At 43.0% G+C, this 11,923-nt stretch overlaps 1 protein-coding gene across 1 annotated transcript; it reads left to right on the top strand.

Moving 5' to 3' along the window:
* Nucleotides 1–1,188: 1,188 nt before the first annotated feature.
* Nucleotides 1,189–9,730, top strand: exd1 (exonuclease 3'-5' domain containing 1). The gene is made up of 11 exons (XM_038967621.1): nt 1,189–1,405; nt 6,180–6,248; nt 6,371–6,401; nt 6,578–6,657; nt 6,794–6,861; nt 7,066–7,152; nt 7,270–7,374; nt 7,460–7,540; nt 7,673–7,816; nt 7,986–8,177; nt 8,414–9,730. The coding sequence occupies exons 1-11, from the start codon at nt 1,276–1,278 to the stop codon at nt 9,122–9,124; spliced, it is 1,698 nt and encodes a 565-aa protein (XP_038823549.1). The 5' UTR covers nt 1,189–1,275; the 3' UTR covers nt 9,125–9,730.
* The last annotated feature ends 2,193 nt before the right edge of the window (nt 9,731–11,923 follow it).

The raw sequence follows: 11,923 nt of genomic DNA, 5'->3' as shown, positions 1-11,923 counted from the left end.
GTACATTACTTTCTTTAGGAATGTAGTAAAGTAAAAGTTGGCAAAAACATAAATAGTAAAGTTCAGATACCCCCAGAAACTACTTAAGTAGTACTTTAAAGTATTTTTACTTAAGTACTTTACACCATTGTGTGTAGGTAAAATTAATTCATGCTTGAAATTTCGCCAGGAATGCCTTTATGCGCAAATATCGATATAATCACCATCATATCGAAGTAAATTTGTGTGGTTCTCTCACTACGCCTCAGGAAACCATGCAGTTTATTAGACTACAGATTAAATATACACTGCTCAAAAAAATAAAGGGAACACTTAAACAACACAATGTAACTCCAAGTCAATCACACTTCTGCGCGAAAGTGGAAGCATGGTTATTGACAACAATCAATATTGAAAGGAGTATTTATTGTCAAGCATCATGCAAGGTCGAGCTGACACAATAAGTGGTGGCATGCACCTTAAATGTTTGTGGCCCGCCATTATATAGAAGAAGAAGGTTGCCCGATGATGCCTGGCCACAGAGATAGCACACTTCTAGGGCCCAAAAGCCTGTTTAAGCATGAGCAGCTCCATTGAGGTCTTTCACCATTTTTAAGTAATCAACTAGGTGGGACTTCCTATGGGTTAAGGAAGGATCACATAATTCCATCCAGGTCATCAGGAGGGATCAGCCAATGAATTATACTCATGAGAAAACGTTCCATAACTGAAAGTGGCAGTAAATCGCCAGCCATGGCATCATACCTGTTCAAACAACACACTATAGGTGGCAGTTTGGAACCTTTCAGTTTGTTTACCAACTCAAGAAGTAGCAGAAGAAAATGGACTACTTCAGAATGGAGATGGCGCTGCCCATTTGCTCACGGTTTCCACTTGTTACCACAGCCACAAATTCAAAAGTGGCTATATCGTAATGTGATGGTTATAAAATTAAGGAAACAAATCGCTTTTTGGTCTTAATTTAAGGTTAGGCATAAGGTTAGCAGCGTGGCTAAGGTTAGATTGAACCTAACCTGTGCTCTCGCAGACGCCATATGGGCATTTACAATGTTGCGTTCTCTAACTACCTATCGCTGTATGGCCTGACCCCTCACACGCTCCACCCCCTGGCCGTCAATCAATCACGTTCACGTAGTTGATTCCTCGCACCTGCTTTGGTCAAGGCACATGTTGGTAAAAAAAAAAAAAAGTATCGACAGAGATTGATTAGCTGTCATTAGCTTTAACTTTGCTTGATACATTGAACAACAAGCATAGCAATTGTTGTTTAGAAAGATGACCATGGACGACTTTCAATTCATGGATAGCTTCAAGAGAAAACGCATCAAATTGACCCTCAAGACTGCTACTTTCCTTGGAATTGTTCAGCGGATAAACACCAATAAAACTGTGATTTTAGAGGACGGTAAGATATAAAATGAATGCACTGACTTACAATATATTGATTTGAACTATTTTTCAGTTTTACATGGTCATATTTTTTGCAAAGAATCTCCACGGTATCTGATCACAATCAGCTCAGCTAGTTTGCTATGGTAGCTAACGTTAGTTAGCCAGCAGAGGCGGTTTTTCCAGAAAGGCGTGCGCATGTGCTAGGGACTGACCTGGACCCGGTTTCCCAAAAGCATCTCCAATCAAATGTATTTTTTTATTAAGCCATTTTTACATCAGCAGATGTCACAAAGTGCTTATACAGAACCCAGCCTAAAACCCCCACCGATTTTAGAAGCACATTGGCTAGGAAAAACAACCTAGAAAGGCTTGAACCTAGGACCAGGCTCTGAAGGGTGACCAGTCCTCTTCTGGCTGTGCCTGATGGAGAACCAGGCCGTTCTTCAAGATGTTTACACGTTCATAGATGACCAGCAGGGTCAAGTAATAATAACAGTGGTTATAGAGCAGTGGTCACCAACCTTTTTGGAGTCGATCATTTTCTGAGTCAAAATGCAAAACGAGACCCACTGCTCAGAATATTTTTTTTTACATTACTTAATAAACGTAAGCCTATGCAACATTAAGCAATTAAAAACGGTTCTGTAGAAAATTGGCTATCCCGTAATTGCCCAATGTTCTTTTCAGACCTTTTTCAAATTGTTTCAAAATGTTAGGTAAATGATCACACAGGTAATACATCATTTGTTGTATTACTTGCAAGGCATGGCTGAGTGAGTGCCTGCTTCTGATGGCCAGTCTGAGGGGAGGGATGGAGCAGTGGTGAGGCTGCCTCTCACCAGACTCATAGTCCATCCTCTCCCTCCCTCCGCTGAGAAAAGGGGACAGTCTTCCAGCTGATGGCGAAACTTGTCGTACTCCATTATTTCTGCCTCATGCACCAATTCATGTTACTCCTATGACCAGAGAAAGTAAAATATTCCTTGACGTTAAAAGACAAGATGCAAATAATAACGCTGATCGAAACACTTTGTTATACTCCTTCATTGCAGTGCTGGTTATAGCATGAGTGGAAGTAGGGCGAATGTGCTTTTTATTGCTTATAAAACTGTTGAACAAAGTGTTGACAGTGCTGAATAACAGCATGAACTTACTCATAAAACAGCAGCTCTGCTGTATTCATTGAGTCTCTCACTAGTCATGGTTATAAGTGTTAATCTCACATTATCAACTTTGCTGTGCGTTCCAAGGTTTCTTTTTACAGTCTACGGCTTGAGGGAGCTCAGATCACTGTGTCTGCAGTTATCTAATTAGCCAGCGGTAGGCCTATAGGTGCACTTGATTTGCCCTCTGGGGCTGCCGGGTAGGCATAGTTTTACCTTCAGATACATAAAATGGGAACACTGCCTACCCGGCGCTAGGGCTGCTGAATCAAGTGCACCTACCACCAACAGTGCGAAACAAATAAAAACGAAATGGGAACGCAAGGATTATTATTATTTTTTACATAAATGTTTGGTGAAAGACTAGGAATGGCTTGGAGATCGACCAGTCGATCGAATCAGATTTTGTTCAAATCAAATGTTCAATTGTTCAAATAAAATTTTATTTGTCAAATGCGCCTAATACAAAAGGTGTAGACCTTACCGTGAAATTCTTACTTACAATACAGTTTCAAGAAAATGTTAAGTAAATATTTTCTAAATAAACGAAAGGGGGAAAAAAACAACTCAATAACGAGGCTATATACAGGGGGTACCGGTACCGAGTTATAGAGGATGCACCAGGTCAGCACCTCAGAAGTAAAATGCCAGTTGGCTTTTCGTAGCCAAGCATTGAAGTCGAGACAGCAGGTGCGGTAGAGGGAGAGAGGGTCAAAACAACATTAGGGCCGGAACAAGTTAGCACGTCCGGTGAACAGGTCAGGGTTCCATAGCCGCAGGCAGAACAGCAGAAACTGGATCAGCAGCACGAGCAGGTGGACTGGGGACAGCCAGGAATCGTCAGGCCAGGTAGTCCTGAGGCATGGTCCTAGGGCTCAGGTTCTCCGGGAGGGGAGAGGGAACATGTGTATCCTGATGTGTGCGATAATGTGCCAAATCGGTGATTTAGAGCTTTTAAAGAAAAAAATGCATTAGAATAAGCTGCCTTAATATTTGCAGCCATATATGGTAATATCTCTATAGGAGCTGATCCATCATCAGTATTGTGCAATAATTTTAATGCCTCAAGTCTTCAACTGGCAGCTTCCATTAAATAGTACCGGCAAAACACCAGTATCAACGTCAACAGTGAAGAGGCGAGTCCGGGATGCTGGCCTTCTAGACAGAGTTCTTCTGTCAAGTGTTTTGCTCATCTTAATCTTTTTATTGGCCAGTCTGAGAGATGTCTTTTTCTTTGCAACTCTGCCTAGAAGGCCAGCATCCCAGATTCGCCTCTTCACTGTTGACGTTGAGACTGGTGTTTTGCGGGTACTATTTAATGAAGCTGCCAGTTGAGGACTTGTGAGGTGTCTGTTTCTCAAACTAGACACTAATGTACTTGTCCTCTTGCTCAGTTGTGCACCGGAGCTTCCCGCTCCTCTTTCTATTCTGGTTAGAGCCAGTTTGTGTTCCGTGAAGGGAGTAGTACACAGCGTTGTACGGGATCTTCAGTTTCTTGGCAATTACTCGCATGGAATAGGCTTCATTTCTCAGAACAAGAATAGACTGACGAGTTTCAGAAGAAAGATCTTTGTTTCTGGCCATTTTGAGCCTGTAGTTGAACCCACAAATACTGATTCTCCAGATATTCAACTAGTCTAAAGAAGGCCAGTTTTATTTCTGCTTTAATCAAAACAACAGTTTACAGCTGTGCTAACATAATTGCAAAAAGGTTTTCTAATGATCAATTAGCCTTTTAAGATGATAAACTTGGATTAGCTCACACACAAGCACACTCCGGTGCCATTGGAACACCGGAGTGATGGTTGCTGATAATGGGCCTCTGTACGTCTACAGTTAAGTCAGAAGTTTACATACACCATAGCCAAATACATTTAAACTCAGTTTTTCACAATTCCTGACATTTAATCCTAGTAAAAATTCCCTGTTTTAGGTCAGTTAGGATCACCACTTTATTTTAAGAATGTGAAATGTCAGAATAATAGAGTGAATGATTTTATTTCAGCTTTTATTTCATCACATTCCCAGTGGGTAGGAAGTTTACATACACTCAATTAGTATTTGGTAGCATTGCCTTTAAATTGTTTAACTTGGGTCAAATGTTTAGGGTAGCTTTCCACAAGCTTCCCACAATAAGTTGGTGAGTTTTGTAGGCACCTTACTCTCACACGCTTTTTCAGTTCTGCCCACACATTTTCGATGGGATTGAGGTCAGGGCTTTGTGATGGCCACTCCAATACCTTGACTTTGTTGTCCTTATGCCATTTTGCCACAACTTTGGGATTATGCTTGGGGTCATTGTCCATTTGGAAGACCCACTTGCAACGAAGCTTTAACTTCCTGACTGATGTCTTGAGATGTTGCTTCGATATATCCACATAATTTTCCTACCTCATGATGCCATTTATTTTGTGAAGTGCACCAGTCCCTCCTGCAGCAAAGCACCCCCACAACATGATGCTGCCACCCCGTGCTTCACAGTTGGGATGGTGTTCTTCGGCTTGCAAGCCTCCCCCCTTTTTCCTCCAAACATAACGTGGTCATTATGGCCAAACAGTTCTATTTTTGTTTCATCAGACCAGAGGACATTTCTCCAAAAGTGTGTTCTTTGTCCCCATGTGCTTTTGCAAACCGTAGTCTGGCTTTTTTTATGGCGGTTTTGGAGCAGTGGCTTCTTCCTTGCTGAGCGGCCTTTCAGGTTATGTCGATATAGGACTCGTTTTACTGTGGATATAGATACTTTTGTACCTATTTCCTCCAGCATCTTCACAAGGTCCTTTGCTGTTGTTCTGGGATTGATTTGCACATTTCGCACCACAGTACGTTCATCTCTAGGAGACAGAACGCGTCTCCTTCCTGAGCGGTATGACGGCTGCGCGGTCAAAGGCTGTTTATACTTGCGTACTATTGTTTGTACATATGAACGTGGTACCTTCAGGCGTTTGGAAATTGCTCCCAAGGATGAACCAGACTTGTGGAGGTCTACAATTTTGGCTGATTTGATTTCCCCATGATGTCAAGCAAAGAGGCACTGAGTTTGAAGGTAGGCCTTGAAATACATCCACAGGTACACCTCCAATAGGCTAATTGACATCATTTGAGTCAATCAGAAGCTTCTAAAGCCACACCATAATTTTCTGGAATTTTCCAAGCTGTTTAAAGGCACAGTCAACTTAGTGTATGTAATCTTCTGACCCACTGGAATTGTGATACAGTGAATTATAAGTGAGATAATCTGTCTGTTAACAATTGTTGGAAAAATTACTTGTCATGCACAAAGTAGATGTCCTAACCGACTTGCCAAAACTATAGTTTGTTAACAAGAAATTTGTGGAGTGGTTGGAAAACAAGTTTTAATGACTCCAACCTAAGTGTATGTAAACTTCCGACTTCAACTCTATGTAGATATTCCATTAAAAATCAGCCATTTCCAGCTACAATAGTCATTTACAACATTAACAATGTCTACACTGTATTTCTGATCAATTTGATGTTATTTTAACAGACAATTCTTGGGGGTATTTTCTAAGTGACCCCAAACTTTTGAACAGTAGTGTAGCTAGGTAGTATTTGACTGTTGCACGAAGCTAGTAGTCTGCAATGTATGGGTTTAATCTTTTTCAGTTGTGGATGTCAAGAATGGAAGGAAATTCCCTGGAGTGAAACTATTCTTTGGACATGAAATTCTGAATGGTAGGCAGCCTGAATCGTGCACTTTTATTTCTGTCATTATTATTATTAGATAGTTTGTCAAGTTGAATCTAATCGTCTCTGGTCTGCTATGAATAACTGTTAGTTACCCTTCTGTCTTTCAGTGGAATTCCCAAATGTAACAAAGACTGACCGGTATGTCCGATATTGACGTCATTAGTGAATGGATGAAAGATTATCTAACCATGGAATTATTCTTTGTATGCATCTGTCATATTTTACAATAGTTGACTTTGCTCACGGATAAATGAAGGTGTCATTAGTATTGCATGCAATAATACCAAAAGACTGTCGTCTGCTCTGTGGCTCAGAGATAACACCAGTGACCACAGACCTGAAGGTCACCTGACAGTGGCAGAGTTCCAGCCTTACAGGAAGGGTCTCATACTGAGTGAGTTGACCTCAGGTTAAATACTATATTGTACACGTTTAGCTAGTAGAAGCCATAGATTTGCATCATTAGCTTTTTTCTTTAGTTGGTTTATATGATCTATGTAGTACTACAAATAGATATCCGCCATCCTCAGATGACGATGATGAGAGCCATGTCAACTTTGTGGTCATTGATGAGTTCCATGAGAAGTTTGGTCCTGCTGTGAGTACCTAACCCTCACAATCACTGTTTCATATCACCTAGCCCCTGGGTGTAAGCTTCACATTACATAGCCTATTGGCATACAGATGTGGATAACATTTCTGAGGAAAATGAATCTAGTGGGAGCCTAAAGAGGTGTGTGTCCTGTCCTGTGGGCGTACGGATTGAACTCTAGCACCTTGCTTGGTCATGCTCTCCACCTAGATGATGCACATCCGGAAGCAGCAGGTGATCGGGATAGGAGCTGACGGAGTCGGGATGTTCCAGCACGAGAGACTCTGTTGGCTGCAGGTGAGGAAAGAGACATCCTACCTAGGCTTTTACATATGTGTGTTCTATTTCACATAATCTATTACTTTTCATCGTTGGAAATTTGAGCAACTGAACTATGTCCAATCTCCTTTGTAGATTGCCACTAAGAACAAGGTGTACCTCTTTGACATCCTGTTGCTTGGAGCCCGGGCCTTTAAGAACGGCCTGTCCATGATCCTAGAAAATAACCACATATTAAAGGTGAGTAATTTAGATGGGAGAGTCGGACATATCCCATTTCACTTCCATCTCATGCAATTTCTGTCTGTATATATTTGTTGTTCAGGTCACTCATGACTGCCGGAGCCTCGCCGGATGTCTGATGGCTCAGTTTGGAGTAAATCTCACCAACGTCTTTGACACGCAGGTACTATACTATAGAGTGTGCAGCCTAGATGTTGTTGTTCTATGAATGGATTCTTACTTACCTGTAGGCATCATACCAGGTGTTGTCCTACCTGCCTTATCACAGCAATGTAGTCATGTTATTTCTCCATAGGTGGCAGATATCCTGTGCTTCTACACAGCGACCGGTGGCTTCCTGCCAGACAGGGTCAGTACCCTACCGAAGGTGGTGAGCCTACATTTGAAGATGTCCTCGTCACAACTCTCCTCTCTCAACATCAAGTCTCTGCTCACCAAGGTACAGAACCCTAAAGGAGGGAACATAGCACAGCATTATGGATGTGGTATGTGTGTCTTTGTCTCAGTGGAACAGAGACCTGTTGGAAGACTTGTATTTGTGTGTGTTAAAGGTTTACAAGATGTGTCTGTACTAAACCTGTATCGGTGTGTCTGTACTAAACCTGTAGGAGGACAAAGAGGTGTGGTACGTGCGTCCCTGCCCTTTGTCCCTGCTGAAGGTCATGGCCCTGTCGGTGATCCACCTGCAGCCTCTGAGACTGGTGCTGCTGGATGCCCTCATGGCTGACTACACAGGCCTGGTGGACTCCTACCTCAGCGGCAGCCGAGAGGAACCTGTCCACATGCAGAACATCGGCTCGGTGAGCCACTGAGCTTCACACACACGACCCAACACAACCACCCAGATAAAGTATTTACATACTCAAACGTCCAGAGCCACTTACTCATTACTGTACATATGGCAATGTTGAGAAAATATTTAGTGACGTAAAAATGAATAGATCTCCATGGCAGTAATTGTCTGAGATATAAATGTCTGTGTGTTGTGTTGAGATGATATAGAAGCTCATGGGCAGCTGTGTGTGTCTGTCTACAGAGCAGTGTTCTGGAGCTGCCCAGGGAGCTGCGGGAGTTGGAGCACACGCGTCAGAAGCGCCAGAAGTGGGCCGTCGACCGCTACCCTGTCACTGAGCAGGGCCTGCTGGAGCGCTCCAACCCCAGACCCCTACCCCCATCACAGTATGGGCAGGGCCAGGACACAGCCACCCAAAGACAACCAGACCCTCCTGTCCCCACAGAAGTGGTGCCTGTAGTCCCAGCACCAGGACAGCGCCCAGCAGAGAAACCCCGTCCCAGCAATACCCTGGGGGCCTCCGACCCCGACGCTATGACCAGTGCCCTGACACAAGAGGCCCAGCAGAGCTACAGGAAACAGCCGTCTGGAGTCGTCAGCTCAGTGGCTCCATCAGGAGCAACAGGACTCTTGGAGATAGTGATGGACACAATGGCAGGCAGAGGGAGGTCCCTGTTGAAAGACCCAACTCCACCCATTCTCCCTGTGTTCCCCTCCCTGGGAAGAGGCCTGGCTCTCCCGATACCAGCAGCCCAGGTCCCCAAGGAGAGCCCCGGAGCCCTGAAGACCCAGGCCCCAGTGGGGAGGGTGGAGGTGCCTGTCCCCCCAGGCCCAATACCCAGCCCAGTACAGCCATCTGAAAACATCCCTGGTGCTGGGAGAGGCCTCATACAGAAACCCCAAGGTCTCACCTCTCCTCTCAGTCTCTCCTTCAGTTCATTTAGAAAGAGATGATGATTAGGATTCATCTCAATCACCACCTATGATTCGGATTGGTTGGTTCAAAATTACTTTTGTACATTTTTATTCTATGACGACCACTAGGTGGCGGTAAATTGTCAATTCTGTTTGCAATATAAATTGCACCAATGTTTGGGGGTGAAACTATATTGTTGTAGTTAACTGCTTTTCTATTTCAAATGTACAATATCAAATCATAATTGGATGAGTGATATTTAGAATTGTGTCCCATGATATCTGGTTAACCTGTACATTTGTTTATTTAAGCTTCTATTTTTAAATTTACTTAAATTGCTGTTCAGCACTTGTTCCTTTAAAGTTAAATTAACACCAGTTCAATACTCTGATTTATTGTGATTCTGTCTTTCTCTCTTTCTGGCCTAATTTGCGTGAGTAATGGTACATTCTGAATCTGTGTTAAGTGCAGTCATTTCACTTGGTAATGAGGTCCTCGGCGTACAGGGAATATTCTGCCAGGCTACAGCCTGATAATGTCCAACTAATTCCTTTGATAACAATACAGAACATAGTGTATCAATTCATACCAGCCCACACCTGGATGATCTGTGCAGCACCAGCAGAATTATAGTTCAGCCAAAAGAAGCACATCAAGTCCAAATGTTGAGGACATGAAAAATCTGTGTAAAACAAACGCTAACACAGAATAAAGTACCCAATATAGTTTAGGATGATCAATTTACTAATTTTGGCTTCATGGTTGCTGTTAATTGAGGTGGAACGCAGGAAATCATTGATGGATATGCTGTTAATGAAAGAAAAACATTGTTTCTGGAAGGTTGCTTTGATTACAGATGACTGCAAAACCATTAGAGCTGGCACAGAATGAATGCAGGATGTTGACATGAAATTGATATTGCCTGTCTGCAGCACTAATCACTCAAGAAGTTCAGATGCTGACGATCATAAGTACCCAACACCTGCCATGCTTTACACAGGAAAACAAAGCCATGTCTTTATTAATCTATGGGCTTCCTGAATTAGGATACTGCAATGCGGATATTACACACGTGTTCCACAAAGAGCCACTTTGAATTCATTTTCAGAGGTGCAGTTTGGGATCAACAGGATATTAAGACAAAAACAATGTGTTTAAACCGCAGCAGGTCACGGTACAAATGGTGCCCACATTAATCACGTCTTATTGCCATGGTTATCTACGTATAGCAGCTTGGGCTCATGCCAGGTACCCTCATTGAAGGCATGAAACGGATAAAGTAGTCTTTTAATTAACTAGGAGGGAGCAGAGCACAAAGACCCATCTCTCTTAGCAACTGGCGCCTCCTCAGCTTCTGCTAGGGACTGGATCGATAGTAGTGAATGGCGGGCGGATTGATACAGTTACATATCGGGATATTATTTTTGACGATATATCGTATAGTTCTGACTCGCAATAGTTTTGCGCTACTTGGCTGTACCTGCACCAAAATGGCAGCATTTACTTTTTTAAATAGGGAGCCAGTTTGTTTTCAGCAAATTCCATGACTGATCAAAACTTGTTTTTTTCATGGCTCTCTTTTGTCCCTCTGCAGCAGACATATGGTGAGATCATGGATTATTCTATACTTAATCTCCTAGCCTCCTAGGCCTTTATCACTTCTATGCTTCATCTCCTAGGCCTTTAGCGCTTCTATGCTTCATCTCCTAGGCCTTTAGCGCTTCTATGCTTCATCTCCTAGCCTCCTAGGCCTTTAGCGCTTCTATGCTTCATCTCCTAGCCTCCTAGGCCTTTAGCGCTTCTATGCTTCATCTCCTAGCCTCCTAGGCCTTTAGCGCTTCTATGCTTCATCTCCTAGCCTCCTAGGCCTTCTGAGCTTCTTTTAGATTTCAAATTGAAACAGTCATCTTGTTTCCAGTAATGTGACTGAAAATAGAATTCCAATCAATTTAGTCTTGAAACATTGACCAGTGGCTGTAAGAGCCCTCCTGCATTTAGGTTTTCACGAGGTTCTCTTCACTGTTGGGCTTTGTCAGTCAGTACATATGAAGTGTACTGTGTATGGTTGGCAGAAATCACATGGCCCAGTCCATTGTGTGCCATACTCTTCCAGTTACTGAAACTGCGCAGGACCAGTCTGTCATTGCCTTTGGTCATAAAACAGTCAACGTTCCCATTGTTTATCCATTTTCTTTAATATATGATGAAGGGGATGTCGATTTTCAGGTTCTGACTAAACACTCTGGTTCTAGTTGTTCAGTAGGCTGTCTCTGTGTTTTGCTGACATGAAGAAAGGGGTGCAGGAAGAGGGAGGTCTACCACAGGGCTGTAGACAGCTGGGACCGGTCATTGACGGGTAGAGAGGGACCCTTATTTTAGAGGACACTGCATTTCCTGTCTGTCACAATAATGCATTATGAGCTCCACTTCCTGTTTCTCAGGCCTGAGAGGAAGGAACAGGGCGCTAGTCACACGATATTCATGGCTTCCTACCAGAAGGACAGTCGACTACACCTTGAACATCGCAGCAGGAGGTGCATGGTTATTTTTAGTGTCGGAAAGGTAGGACACAGACATAAACACAATCTTCAGAAATTCCAGCTGTGTTCATTGGTTACTAGAAACTGTTGTTTCCATGTTGTGGCTCTTCTCCGGAGGAACGTGGAGCTCTACTGTTTGCTCATGGTGTCAACATGTGCGTCCGACACAATTCCTTCCACAGTTAAATAAACAACAATACAATTAATACAAACTCCTTCATTCAGTTACTGGATGCTTTATCCGTACTATAAACTTAATACCCAACCTTCAAAACCACTCATCTTAATTACATGGGA

Source organism: Salvelinus namaycush, chromosome 28, assembly GCF_016432855.1.
Source record: "Salvelinus namaycush isolate Seneca chromosome 28, SaNama_1.0, whole genome shotgun sequence".
NCBI lineage: Eukaryota > Metazoa > Chordata > Actinopteri > Salmoniformes > Salmonidae > Salvelinus > Salvelinus namaycush.
This window is presented reverse-complemented; position numbering and strand designations above follow the sequence as displayed.

Bases quoted from the DNA above. Each gene is read 5' to 3' on its own strand.
- exd1 (XM_038967621.1), top strand. From the start codon at position 1,276: ATGACCATGGACGACTTTCAATTCATGGATAGCTTCAAGAGAAAACGC. The intron at 6,249-6,370 runs GTAGGCAGCCTG...TCTGTCTTTCAG, and splicing joins TGGACATGAAATTCTGAATG to TGGAATTCCCAAATGTAACA. The intron at 6,862-7,065 runs GTGAGTACCTAA...CTCTCCACCTAG, and splicing joins ATGAGAAGTTTGGTCCTGCT to ATGATGCACATCCGGAAGCA.